At 59.1% G+C, this 12,253-nt stretch overlaps 3 protein-coding genes across 3 annotated transcripts; 2 read left to right on the top strand and 1 right to left on the bottom strand.

Annotated features, from left to right (window-relative positions):
• The first annotated feature begins 6,529 nt into the window (after positions 1 to 6,529).
• Positions 6,530 to 8,964, top strand: C8Q71DRAFT_748988 (uncharacterized protein). Its single transcript, XM_047923179.1, has 4 exons — positions 6,530 to 6,841; positions 6,899 to 6,962; positions 7,540 to 8,284; positions 8,346 to 8,964. Exons 1-4 carry the CDS (start codon positions 6,720 to 6,722, stop codon positions 8,591 to 8,593), a joined length of 1,179 nt encoding a protein of 392 aa, XP_047781087.1. The 5' UTR covers positions 6,530 to 6,719; the 3' UTR covers positions 8,594 to 8,964.
• Positions 8,965 to 9,393: 429 nt separating this feature from the next.
• C8Q71DRAFT_506708 (heat shock protein 9/12-domain-containing protein) lies at positions 9,394 to 10,001 on the top strand. Its single transcript, XM_047919022.1, has 4 exons — positions 9,394 to 9,529; positions 9,585 to 9,671; positions 9,730 to 9,792; positions 9,846 to 10,001. Exons 1-4 carry the CDS (start codon positions 9,476 to 9,478, stop codon positions 9,894 to 9,896), a joined length of 255 nt encoding a protein of 84 aa, XP_047781086.1. The 5' UTR covers positions 9,394 to 9,475; the 3' UTR covers positions 9,897 to 10,001.
• Positions 10,002 to 10,362: 361 nt separating this feature from the next.
• Positions 10,363 to 12,094, bottom strand: C8Q71DRAFT_855954 (uncharacterized protein; the record flags this gene model as incomplete). Its single annotated transcript, XM_047927240.1, has 11 exons — positions 10,363 to 10,509; positions 10,576 to 10,638; positions 10,687 to 10,860; positions 10,917 to 11,272; positions 11,322 to 11,399; positions 11,454 to 11,525; positions 11,576 to 11,627; positions 11,686 to 11,717; positions 11,766 to 11,843; positions 11,894 to 11,984; positions 12,038 to 12,094. 11 exons carry the CDS (start codon positions 12,092 to 12,094, stop codon positions 10,363 to 10,365), a joined length of 1,200 nt encoding a protein of 399 aa, XP_047781085.1.
• Between the last annotated feature and the right edge of the window lie 159 nt (positions 12,095 to 12,253).

Below are 12,253 nucleotides of genomic sequence, written 5' to 3'. Positions count from 1 at the left end.
TCGTCAGTCCAGGGCGCATAGATCGTAATAAATAAGCATAAGTGAGAGGTGAAAGGAAATCCTGCATACTCCGCGTTCCGCGGTCGGCTCGTCGTCTTCTCCTAGGGGCGCAAGCCGTATTTGTTCCCCTAGTGCACGAGTGGGTGTCGGAGGTGTGGGGGGTGTCGGGTTTGGGGACGGTACTTCGCCGTGCAGCTGGTACCGTCTATTCTTCGTCCTCGTCGGCCGGTCCATCCGGGTCTTCTTCTGGCTCTGAGTCGTCTCCTCCGCGGTCGTCTCCTGCGGCAGCCTCTTCGTCTTCGTTTTGCTCTGCTACTCCTCTCTCCGGGTCCTCTCCGGGTGGTTCTCCTGTCTTCGTGAACGCGCCGCTCTTCTCGATGAAGCGCGCGAGTGCGTCAATGCCGTCGTCTGTGCCGAGGATGGTTGGTAGGTCTATCGTTTCGCTGGCGGCCCGTAGGAGGTGTCTGTGCGCCTCGTAGCGTGGGCAATCTTGGAGGATGTGGCTCCTCGACTGGTATTGCGCGCCGCAGGGGCATTCGACTGGTTCTGATGGGACGTGGTGACGGTAGTACTCGCCCATGAAGCCGTGTCCGGTCCGGCACTGTAGTACCCGACCGAATACTTCACGCGGTAGCTTGGTGAAGCATTTCCGCGGCTTCGGTTTGGGTGGTAGACGGTTGGCGGTTGCGAATCGTCCTGTTGGGCGCGTTTGTTTCCACTCGTCTGTCCACGCCTTCATCGCTCGTTCCCTCGCTCTGCGAAGGGCGTTGGCGCGCGTGGACCGGTGGTTGTCCGGTTCCATTGCTGTTGCGTCTTTGGCGAGTTGGTCGGCCAGCTCGTTGCCGGTGATTCCTTTGTGGCCTGGCGTCCACGCGACGGTGACCTTGGTGGCTGGGTCGGCTTCGAGGAGCCGTAGGACGACCTCGCGGAAGATGCGTGAGTGGCCCTGTGACGGTCCGGGCCTCGCTTCGAAGATGGCTGATATGGCTGAGGTGTTGTCGGCGAAAAAGAAGATGTCGTGGATGGGGGGTGTGTTTGGCTGTTGCAGGTAGGCCTCTAGGTCCCTCGCTGCCCACGAGAGACCCGCCATCTCCGCGTCGTAGACCTCGGCACGTCGGCTCATTGGTATCCTCCTTCCGAAGAGGATGCTGTTCTGTCCGATCGCGACGTGGCTCGCGCCGACGCGCCTCTGGTTGTTCTCTGTGAGCAGAGAACCGTCAGAGTACATGGTGATGACATCTTTGCGTTTACTGAGGGTACTTAGCTTTGCGTTGTGCTCTTTCGCGGCGGCTTCTTTGGTGACCCCTTTCACCGCTGGGGTGATGGTGAGTCTGCCTTTGAAGTCCGCCGCTGTCTTCTTCCATGGGGGAACCGCGAGCGGCGTAATGCGCTCGTCCAGCGGGTCTGACCTTAGGGCCATGTTGCATAGTCGGGTGGTCGCGGGGGGCTTCCTCCGGCGTGCTGTGGTCCGCTTGTGTGTCGGTCGTGGTGGTCGTGGTGTGTTGGATTGGGTGAATTGACGCCAAGCGTCGGGGAGGCGTTGGAGGATTGGGCTGTGCGCGCTGAGCTTGTTCAGCCGGATTGCTGCCCGATCCTTGGTGAGTTCCAGGTGGTGGCGTATTGGTGATATCGCCGCCTCGATTTCCATGGCTATCGTTTGCGTCGTCCTGAATGCTGCGCATATCAGTCGTAACGCGCGTCGCTGTACCTTCTCGAGAGCGTTCTCGTGGCTCTTTTTGCCTCGCCACCATGCGGGGCACGCGTACGTCATGATCGGGCGTACGCATGCTGTGTAAAGGGTTCGTAAGTGCTCTTGTGAGAGTCCCCTTACGGTGTTGGCTAGCATGCCCAACCCGTTTACCGTTTTCTCCGCACGTCCGGCCATCTGTTTGACGTGATGGTCGAAGTTGAGCCGTCTGTCGAGGTGGACACCCAGCCACTTTGTTGTAGCGGTTGCGGTGATGGTGATGTCGGTTCCGTTGGCGCCTGGGAGGGTGATGGTCGGTGAGTCGTTGGCTGTTCGACGTCTGAGCGAGTAGTGCATCAGTTCCCTTTTGACCAGGTCGGGCGAGAGGCCGACGCTGGCCATCCAGGTGTCAACTCGGCCGTAGGCGATCTTGAGGATCCGGGTGTTGGTGTCGAGGGAGTCCGAGGAGACGTAGATTTTGCCGTCGTCCACGAACATGATGAGCTGTGTCGGTCCGGGGCTGTCGACCAGCTTCAGCTTGGCGTTGATGGCGTCGACGTGGTCCCGTGCCGCCTTCTCGAATATCTCGAGAAGTTCGGCAGCGTAGAGGATGGAGAGGATGGGTGAGACCGGTGAGCCTTGGGGGATCCCGTTCTCTACCGGTCTCATCTCTCCTCGTATCCCATCTAGACGGATTGCTGCTTCTCGTTCCGAGAGGAAGGCGGCTGTCCATCGGACCAGTTGGAGGGGGAGGCGTTTCTCACGCATCACGTTGAGGAGTCGTTGGTGGTTCACAAAGTCGAAGAAACCTTTGATGTCGAAGGTTAGAGCTGAGGTGACCTTGCCGTGGTTATGCGCCGCCTCAACGTCGTGGACGAACGTGAGTATCGCGTCGTCTGTTGAGCTCGCGGGTCGTCCTCCAAACTGGTTTGCGGGGACCAGGTTGTGTGTCGATACAAGGTAGGCGAGGCGGTTGGCAACGATGCGTTCCAGGGTTTTTCCGAGGCACTCCAGTAGCTGGATGAGCCGGTAGGCCCTGGGGTTGCTGTAGTCGGGTTTCCCTGGCTTGGGGATGGCCACCGCAATGGCCTTCCTCCACGCTTTGGGATGGTAGCCTGCGCGTAGACAGTGATTCATCAGTGCGGTGATAGTTGACTCTGCCTCAGCCCACGCCCATCGGATGACGCGGAACTGGCACTGCGAGAGCCCGGGCACTTTGTCTGCCCCCTGCTCGAAAATGGAACGTCTCACCTCGTCTGTTGTGACGTCTTCGTTTGCGAAGTCGTCTGGGTGGATCTCCTCCAGGTCGTTCTCCGGGACATCTTGCAGGGGCGGTGGTGGTTGGAACAGTTCGTCTCGTAGCGCGTTGCACTTGTCTTCGTGCATGACGGCTGGTGGTTGGTTGGCGCCTCGCGAGATGGCTGGCGACTGGTACGTTCGTACCCCCTTGCCCCACTTCGTGAAGCCCCAGATGTCGGCCGTTGTTGCTTCTTCGAGGGTCTCCGTGATCCACTTCTGGCGCGCTTTCTTGTAAAGCCGCCTGAAGTAATTGCGGGATTTCTTGATTGCCGAGTTCGTCGTGCTCGCCTGCATGCCCCACCTTTTCAGGTGGTTCAGGCTCTGCGTGCGCAAGTCGGCGGTCTTCTTCGCTGCGTCGTGGAGATCGGCGTTCCACCAAGGGCGCGCCCGGTCGCTCGGCTTCTTGACTTTCGCAGCTGACACGTTTGCGGCTTCCATTGCCGCCGTGAGGGCGTTGGCTGCGTTGTCGAGCTGGTCAGTGGTAAGCGTCGCATGGTGGTCGGACAGAGGGGTTAGATTTTGGTCGTAGTCTCCCAGTGCTGCCCGGAAGGCGTCTCTCCACTCCGCGGGGTCGGTGTCCTTGAAGTTATACCGTTCCCCCGTGAGGTTCTCGATTGGGGTGGTGCCGTAGTCGATCTCCCATCGCAGGGCGAAGTGGTTGGATCCAAAGGCGTACTCCCTATCGATCCACCAGTGTTTGGCGGTGTCGAGTTCAGTAGCCTTTGGGTTGGTGAAGGTGAGGTCGATGGTGGACCAGGTGTCGTGCGCGTGCGAGAAGAACGTTGGGGCGGCTTTTTCGTTCTTCATCGTGTATCCGTGCTGGTTTAGCCAGTCGACGGTCTGGTCAGTGGATTCCTTCGCTGGGTCCGATGTTCGCGACCAGAGGGGGTGGTGCAAGTTCCAGTCACCCGACAAGATGGTCGGGGCGTCTCTGGGGAGGGTGAGGCTCTGGATCCGCTTCGCAGCTGACCGGGAGCCTTGTTTCCGATCGTCGTTGTAGATGTTGACGACGATCGTAGGCGGGTACGGGGCCTGCGCTATCTCGAGGACCTGTATGTCGAGGTCGTTAGCGATGTCGGAGCGGAGGGTGACTGTGAAGTCCCCGCGTCTGCGCGTGTAGGCCATCACTCTCGGTCTCTTGTTGTGCGGGACCGCTGAGACGGGCAGTATCGGTGTCCAGCCTGCTCCCGCCTCAGATACTGGTCCTTGGGTGTCGTTGCCGATGTTTCCCCACCACGGCTCTGTGATGAGGATGATGTCGGCGGTGTCGGCTGAGGTCGCGGTGTTGAGGAGGGCGTGGATGACCGCATTCTGCCGGTTGGCGTTGAGTTGTAGGATCCGGACTGGTCGCGTAGCGGTGTCCTTCATAGTCCAACGGTCTCGTTGTCGTCATTGTCGGGGATCCGGTGCGGGTAGAATTCGCGTTCGATGAGCGCCACGGCTGCTACGAAGTCTTCAATGACTGTAGTGTAGACGGCGGCGCACTGCGACTCAGCTAGGTCTGGGAAGCGCTTTTGGAGCGCTTCCAGGTCTCCCTTGTGGGTTTCCTCTCTCAGTGCCTCGAAGTGGTTCGTGTTCTCCGCGGCCAGCCTTCGCTGTGCTTGGCTGGGTTGGGGTTCCTTTGGCTTCTTCGTCGTCGTAGGCTTCCTCGGTGCTGCTTCCTTCCACTCCGAGGTCGCCTTGGCTCCTCCCTTCGGTCGTGGTGTCGCCTTGGTGATGCCTCTCGCCTGGTCGCGGGCTGCGCAGTTCCGCCACGTTGCCGTGTGGGCTCCTGCGCAGTTAGCGCATTCGTACTGTTCGTGGTTGCACTCATTCATGCTGGTGTCATCGTCGACGTCCGTCCGTTCCTCGTGGCACTCCTTGCAGGCGTGGTCCCCTTCGGTGTGTGTGGTGTCCCCGCAGATGCGGCACTTCTCCGTCCCGTTACACCGTGACTTGGTGTGGCCGAACAGCCAGCACCGGCTGCACTGCATTACGGGCGGTTTGTCAGCGTAGCGTCTCACCTCTGCGAACTGTCCTGCAATCGCGAGGTTTTTGACTCGGGACACCAGGTGGTCGGCGTCCTCTTGGGACTTGAGGGCGATCACTACTGACGAGTAGGTCAGGTTGATGAGGTCGCCCCTGTGTCGCATCCACCGGGGTAAGTCGGCGGTCTCCATCTTCTCGTAGTCCGGGTTCAGGCTCCGTAGGTCGCGGTCGATTTCTTGTGGTGTTGCGATGTCACGGGTGTTGTCGTTGAACGTCCGTACCCCGTTGAGCTGGATCTTGAACCATTTCTCGTCAGGTCGGACGCGCGTCTCGCGTGTGCCGGCGAAGAAACCTACAAACCTCGGAGCGTGCGCAGCAAGCTCTCCGGCTGACTGATCAGCACGCGTGAACACAATGCAGTTGTTGTGGGCGTTGAACTTAACGTTCACCACCCTTAAGTGTCTACTCTCGTCGCTCGCCTGCAGGACCTCGTTGATATACTTTACGATCGCCACCTCGCTGGGCCGGTCTTTCGCTGACGGGCCGTCCTTGATCTCGACAATAAGTCGGGATGGGTGGTGGGCCGCCAGCGGGTTGAGCATCGGTTTGGGCGCGCGAGGTGTCGGGACAATCGGTCTTGCTGTTGCATACACCGTCTGGACGGCGGTTCTGTTGGTGGTGTTGGCGGTTGCGGTCTTCTTGGTCTTGTTGGTCTTGTTGGTGCGTGCCGTCCGGATGGTAGCTGAGTCGTCCGTCTCGGTCCAGTCTGGTGTCGTCATAGTCGGTGCGTCTTTTGCCTCGATGTGGTCGAGTCTGGTCGCGAGTCTGTCGATCGCCTTGGCGATGTTCTCGAGGATGGTTGTGTCGGCACTGGCAGGGGGCGGCGAGGTCGTCGGTTTGGGGGCTGTCACTGGCTGTGGCTCTTCCCATGACGTCAGTCTGCTCGCGATGGTCTGCGCGTCTTTCGTAACAGATGCGGGGTACTCAGCGTGCATGGAGATCTCCTTGAGGATCCCCGTTGCCCTGCTCAGTGCCTCCTCCAATAGGATCATCTTTCTTTGGATGTGGTCCGGGCTGAAGAGGTCCGAGGCGGCATTGCCTAGCATCAGGCTGTCGTTGTTCTGGTGGCCGGTTCGTGTCGGTGTTGGTGACTCTACTTGTATGCTCTCATCGTCCTTATCCTCTTCCTGCTGCGTCCGTTCTATGCCGTCCATAGGCGCAGCCGGTTTGGGTGGTCTACTTAAGGAGTTCGTTAGTCTGTCGAGTACTTTACATCCTCGACTCGGGGTCGCCGGTATAAGCGCCGGGGTCGTCTCCTTCCCCCGCGGTTTCCCATCGACCTGGTGGCCTTGGCCTTTTGGTTCAGCCTCCTGCTTTCGTGGTGGGTACGGCTGATGCCTATGGTCCCCTCCGACCCCCTCTTGGGTCTCTGAAGCTTTGGTCATACGCTATTTTTCTCTAGATTCCACCCGTGGGAATTTTCGAGACAGATGTGGTAGCGGTATGAGGAGAGTTTTAAGGTCGCAGGCTGTGGCAGGAGGGCGGACGGGGAGCGGGGGAGGGTCCGGGGTCCGGGCATGCGTAAGAATAGCACGGTCATAGGCGCCGAATACAGAGACGGCGGGGCAGGTCGACGGGCCAGACAAGGGTCGCCGCTGTGGCCCCAGCTCGCATGCCCTTCCTCCCGTCCTCTCACCAAGGGCCGTCTCCCCTCCTCCTCCAAGCACCGTCCGCCGGCCCCCTCTGACGACCACACCTGCCCGCCATGCCCCCGACGTCCCTGGGTCGCCAGCTTCGCTGCTGGCTGGTCCTCGTCCCCGCCCTCTGCGCCGCCTCCGCGCGCGCGGCAGGCTCGAACAGCGGCGGTACGAACACGAGTCTCGCCATGTGAGTGGCTTCGCTGCTCGGTGCACCGCAGCGGTGGGCTAATGGCCGTGCACGAAGGATCATATTGTATGCGATTACCGGATGTGTGTCGGCGCTCTTCTGCGTGGTTATCGTTTCCGGTGTACGTCTTCCTCTTCAACTCGATCCCCTTCGCACACCCGTTCCCCCCACGCCCACTATGAGGACGAGCGGATACAAGGTCTGGACGGGCTGTGCCGTCCCTCCTCTTTGTACGCGCATTTGGCACTCCCGCGCTTCGAAGCTGCCTCGCGTTCGGTCGAGCGCGAAGCCATGTTCTCCCGATCGGTTGCTTTTCGACCTGGCCTCTCTGATATTAGCGAAACCTTCGATTCGAAGGCTCCGAATGTGCCACTGGTACCCCAGGTATACGCCACTATCGTAGCTGCTCTGAGAGGTTTGGGAGTCCTCGATGCTGCGAGTCATGAGTGCCGCTTCGTGTACGGGCAGTACTCACGATGTACAGTCATTCCTGTCGACATAAGGAAGCTCGAGTGCATCATGTTCCACTGCATGCACAGACGCTTGGGTGATGGACGAATGAATGTTGCAGCTGAGAGGCAACTGTGATTTTGTTTCTGTTTACGTTTCTTCAAAGAATGGTGTATGGCCGTCTTTGAGCTTTTGTTCCATTGTCTCGGATGATCGGTCATTCAACTTCATCCTCAATCACCCCACAGGCTATCCGCGCGATCCGGCACCCCGAGCGATATGGGCCTCGCACAGGCGAGGGCGAGTTCGCCGGTTCATTCCCGGGCCAATCTCGTGCGCGCGGCCTGACCAGAGCGATCCTCGACACATTTCCTGTTGTCAAGTTCGGGGTGGAAACCTCGCAATCAACACAAGGACAAGGGAAGGACATGGAGATGGGTGATGTAAAGAGCTACAAGGGCGACGAGGAGCGGGACAGCGCGAGCCTCGATGACGACGACAAGTATACTCTAGAGGACGACGCCGACGGTGCACATGCGAACGCGCGCGCGCACGAACGGCGAGTCAGCTGGGCACCGCAGCCGCCGCTTGAGCGAAGAGACGAGGGACGGGAACACCCCTCGGGCGTACAAGAAGAGGACATCACGACCAACGCGCACAAGCCTGGCAGCTCAACGTCAGAAGAACCCATCGCGGGCCCGTCCTCGCCGACGCAACTCTCGCCCGACCGCGACCTCCCGCCCGTGCGCCCGCGCCCGCGTCCCGGGCGCTCGTCGACGCAGGGCCGCCCCCTGTCCGCACCGGCGGGCGAGAAGGAGAAGGACGTAGTGCCAGACGCGATCGGGACGGAGACGTGCCCAATTTGCATTCTCGACTTCGAGGAGGGCGATGACCTGCGCGTGTTGCCGTGCGAGGGGAAGCATCGCTTCCATAGAGATTGTGTGGACCAGTGGCTGTTGGAGCTGAGCAGCAGTTGCCCGATCTGTCGACAGGGTAAGTGGTCCCCCGTGCTCTACACTGCAACCAGACGTTGACGGGGATGGTCATGATGCAGACTTCCAAGCCCTCGAGACGATGATGATGGGGGGCGACTCTGCGGACGGCGACCACCTCGAGCCACCGCACCCGCACTACGCACAACGGCCGCTGTCCAGCGCCGCGGCGCGTTTCTCGCGGTATCTACGGTTTGCGCGGAGGCGGCACGGGCATCGCACGCGGGACCGGCGGGAGGGACGAGAGGACGGCAGCGGGTACGACATCACGGACCCGCCGATGCCGCTGTCGCCGGAGATGAGGTTCTGAGTCGCGTATCGCGTGCTCCTGCTGGAGGATAGGGCGACTTGGATGTAATATCCTGGTCCCGCCGTTCGCCCACTTCCTGCACCCGTCGTCTCCGGCGTTGCCGACCCCGAGCCCCGTCCGTCCCTCGTCCTTCGTTAATCTGTGGTTCGCACACCCGTCCGCCTGGTTCGTACGGTCTGCGCCGCGCTCTCTCTCGCCTCATCCTCTGTCCCCCCGCCAGGTCTGTATTATCGGTTCATTGTTGTCGTTTATGTGCTTAGGACCCGCTCCTGCGTCTGTTGTTGTCTGTAATCTAGTACGCCAGGATCCCATGTTGTAAAACACCACGCGCACGTATATATCGCGTTCCTGTTCACCTCCGTCATACGGCCCCAACCCCAGCTCAAAAGCGTATTGCCACGGCCTAGATAGACACGGAGCATGGATGCCCAGCCGACGAGGAGCCTTCCCATCGCAGCCCATCGCCCGCTCGCCCCTCTGCTCGCCGGTGCAGGCCCACGAACAGGCAAGGGAACAGCCTCCGCGCCCCTCGTGCACACGGGCGAGTGACGTGAAGAGCGGGGCCCCAGACAATCACAAGGCTAGGCCCGCCCGCGCTGCACCCACCGCTGGCGTGGGGCCTGCCGCATATGGGAGGTGCTGTCGTTCGCTGGGTGCCAACAGCCGCTCCAGCGATGACCGTGCGATGACGTTCTGGCCGCCATGGGCGACGGGATGACGCGTGCGGTGGGCTTGGTGCAGTGGATGCCAGCGCGGATGGGGGCGGCGGCGGCGGTATATAAGCGGGAGGAAAAGACGGGGGGTTAGCATCAGTCTTCCTCTCTTTCGAGTATCCCACCACCCACTCGTCTATTTCAACCACCCACTCTTCGAATCATCACCATGTCCGACACCGGCCGCCAGAGCTTCACCGACAAGGTCGGCGCTGCCGTGAAGGTTCGTTTCTGCCAGGCTTCTGTCGCTCATAGGTGCTAACGACACGGTCACGCAGCCCGACTCTGAGAAGTCGACCACCGAGCACTTCGGTGACAAGATCAAGGGCAAGTCCGACTCTGCCGCCTCGTCCGCGCAGCCCCAGGTGAGAGCAACTACAACGATCTTTGGCGTGCACTCTCGCTGAACTTATTGTGCTCCAGAGCGAGAAGTCGTACGGCCAGAAGATCGGCGACACCTTCTCCAGCAACTCCAACGAGAATGAGGTATGTCACTCAGCGCGACATGTCGGCGCACCGATATCTGACGGCCGTTGCAGCCCTCGATGACGCAGAAGGCCAAGAACGCTGTTGGCCTTGGCAACAACTGAGCGGAGCGTCTCACCTCTATGTAATCGTCATTGTATCAATAGTCTTCTGGAGGACTCGAGGAGCAGTGTAATGATGTAACGATATCAGTAGACACAAGAAACTGGTTTCGACCTACACCACATATGTGGCATGTACTTATACCAAGCTGAGCGCGTTGTATTGGAAACAAACCGACAACACTATCACTCGTGCGTGTGACGTAGCAAACATGAGAAGCAAGCATGAGAACAAAGCAACGCTAGATCTAGAAGTAGAGTCAACGGGCATATGGGAGACTCTGGCGGCTATTTCCGTAGATACCCAACAGACCGCCGAGATGCGCGAGTCCTTGTACCAGGCTGCTGAGATGTGCTACCCGCACCGAACAGGACAGCCGAGATTCGCCTGTCTTCCTTAGTGATTGAGCTGTGGGCATCGGTGGCAGGTGCGGATGGCTGACTTACCGGTGGGGACAATGAACGACTATTAGGACCAATTCACAACGACCGCCCAACCTGGTGGGGACGACGAACGACTGGAACCACTGGCAAGTGACAACGACCGCGAAACTCTTGTTGCAATACGATCTATCTCCCTGTTCACGTTGTTTTGACGCTTATCAGACATCCCAACCTGTGGTTGACGTTGAGATGTCAGCCAAACGTCGCAGTGCACAAGGGCTAAGACACTAAGACGTACAGCCTGAGGAGCGGGCCGCTTCGGCTTTGGCTCGTCAGACGAGCTGTCCTGGGAGAACAGTCGCTATAGCAGAGATCAGTAGGCCACTAGTGAGGGAAATCAGCTATGTACCTTGCGTTTAAAGACACGCCGCCTTTGCTGAGGACGGTCGGTGCCCTCAGCCTCGTCCGGCTCCGTGTCCGAGTCGTCGTCCATGTTGGCATCTTCCTCGCTGCTGCTCGGGTCGTCCGTGCCCGTCCCAGTGCTGCTCGTGACGGAGTGCTCTTGCGTGGTCTCGATCTTGGGCTTGTCGGGTACAAGTCAGTTTGATCTTCGGCCCTCGCCACATGTCCAATACTTACCTTGGGTTTTACCACAGGCAGTAGCAGCATATCATCGACCTCTTCAACTTCACTGAGGCCGAAGTCGTCATTCCCGCCGCTGACCCCAGCTTGGTATTGGGTCGGAGAGGGAGGCTCGTCGTCGCTGTTGACCTGAGCCGGGTTTTGTGTCGGAGACGGCGGCTCTTCATTCCTCTTGCTCTTTCCCGGGGTGGGCTCCGAGTCGTCGTCGTCTGCGCCGTCTTCAGAACCACTCCCAAGGCTGTTGCTGTCGCCGTGGTCGGACTCCGCGTGGAGACTGACTTGGAGAGGCTCCTCAGGCACTGATCCTAACTCAATCGCTTGAGTCACTTTCCGCCTCGCATTCCGAGAGCTCTCTGGCAGGAATATATGAGCAGAGCACATGAGATCATCGAAGGAACTTACTCGACGACTCCACCACCTGCGTGTTCTCCCTAGGACGCTTCCGAGTCTCCGCTGTGTTGCCGTTGCCTTCCCGTTCGTCTGCTTCATTACATGTCAGTGAGACAATGATAATCGTACTTGCCAACTGCCTACCCATCACGTCATCATCCTCCGAGGTGTCACTGATGATCCCCCTGCCCTTAAGCTTGGCCGCGCCCTTCCAAGCTACTGCATGTAAGCGTGTGTACCTGGGAATCAGTAGACTGGACACCTACTTGGTTGAGTACTGCTATCCGCCTTTTCTGGCTTTGTCGTCGCTGATGGTGTCTTTGCTGTGGACCTGGTTTAAGCAATGCGAGACGCGCGCGCCAATGCATGGACTTACTTGCCGGGCCTTCCTGTCTGACTTCTTGGGTTCTGGGCCATATGTTAGTATGACAAGGCGGGAAAGTGCAGGGTGCTTACTCTCTGCAGATCCTTCCGCCTTCATCTTTTCTCTCGCATTATCAGCCAGTCTTTGCGAGTGGCGCGACGGACCAGACTCTGAAGAATACATGTGAGTATCTGCTAAGCAAGCAGAAGACAATATATACGAGGTGCATTTTTGTTTGCCTCGATATCGAGCCTACCGTCATTGAGGGGACTGATGGGAGTGGCCTTGTTCTTGACCCTCTTCGCTGTTGTCTGTATGCAATTTAGTTACTGAATAGTGGGAACATCAGAGAGCCTGAACTCACTACCTTGTCCTGGGGATGCTTTGTCTCCCAGAAGCTGGCGACGGCTGCCTTCTGCATGGTGAATTGGGTTCTGTGATTGTGAGCCAGTAATGAGATATTACCTTGGTCCTCGCCTCAATGACGATTTATTCAGTGATAAATTTCAGTGTTATGTCGTCAAGCATATCGGAAGGTAGATCCTGGTGGCCACCATACACCACATTTGCTGCCTGTCTC

The sequence above is a fragment of the Rhodofomes roseus genome (genome assembly GCF_022264815.1).
Source record: "Rhodofomes roseus strain CIRM-BRFM 1785 chromosome Unknown C8Q71scaffold_6, whole genome shotgun sequence".
NCBI lineage: Eukaryota > Fungi > Basidiomycota > Agaricomycetes > Polyporales > Fomitopsidaceae > Rhodofomes > Rhodofomes roseus.
Note: the sequence above shows the minus strand (reverse complement) of the source record. Positions and strands in the feature narration are given on the sequence as shown.

What these genes read in the sequence shown, in the direction of transcription:
- C8Q71DRAFT_506708 (XM_047919022.1), top strand. Translation starts at nt 9,476, where the DNA reads ATGTCCGACACCGGCCGCCAGAGCTTCACCGACAAGGTCGGCGCTGCC. An exon ending in AGGTCGGCGCTGCCGTGAAG is followed by an intron (nt 9,530 to 9,584) that starts GTTCGTTTCTGC and finishes ACGGTCACGCAG; the next exon opens with CCCGACTCTGAGAAGTCGAC. An exon ending in GCAACTCCAACGAGAATGAG is followed by an intron (nt 9,793 to 9,845) that starts GTATGTCACTCA and finishes CGGCCGTTGCAG; the next exon opens with CCCTCGATGACGCAGAAGGC.
- C8Q71DRAFT_748988 (XM_047923179.1), top strand. Translation starts at nt 6,720, where the DNA reads ATGCCCCCGACGTCCCTGGGTCGCCAGCTTCGCTGCTGGCTGGTCCTC. An exon ending in ACGAACACGAGTCTCGCCAT is followed by an intron (nt 6,842 to 6,898) that starts GTGAGTGGCTTC and finishes CCGTGCACGAAG; the next exon opens with GATCATATTGTATGCGATTA. An exon ending in TTGCCCGATCTGTCGACAGG is followed by an intron (nt 8,285 to 8,345) that starts GTAAGTGGTCCC and finishes GTCATGATGCAG; the next exon opens with ACTTCCAAGCCCTCGAGACG.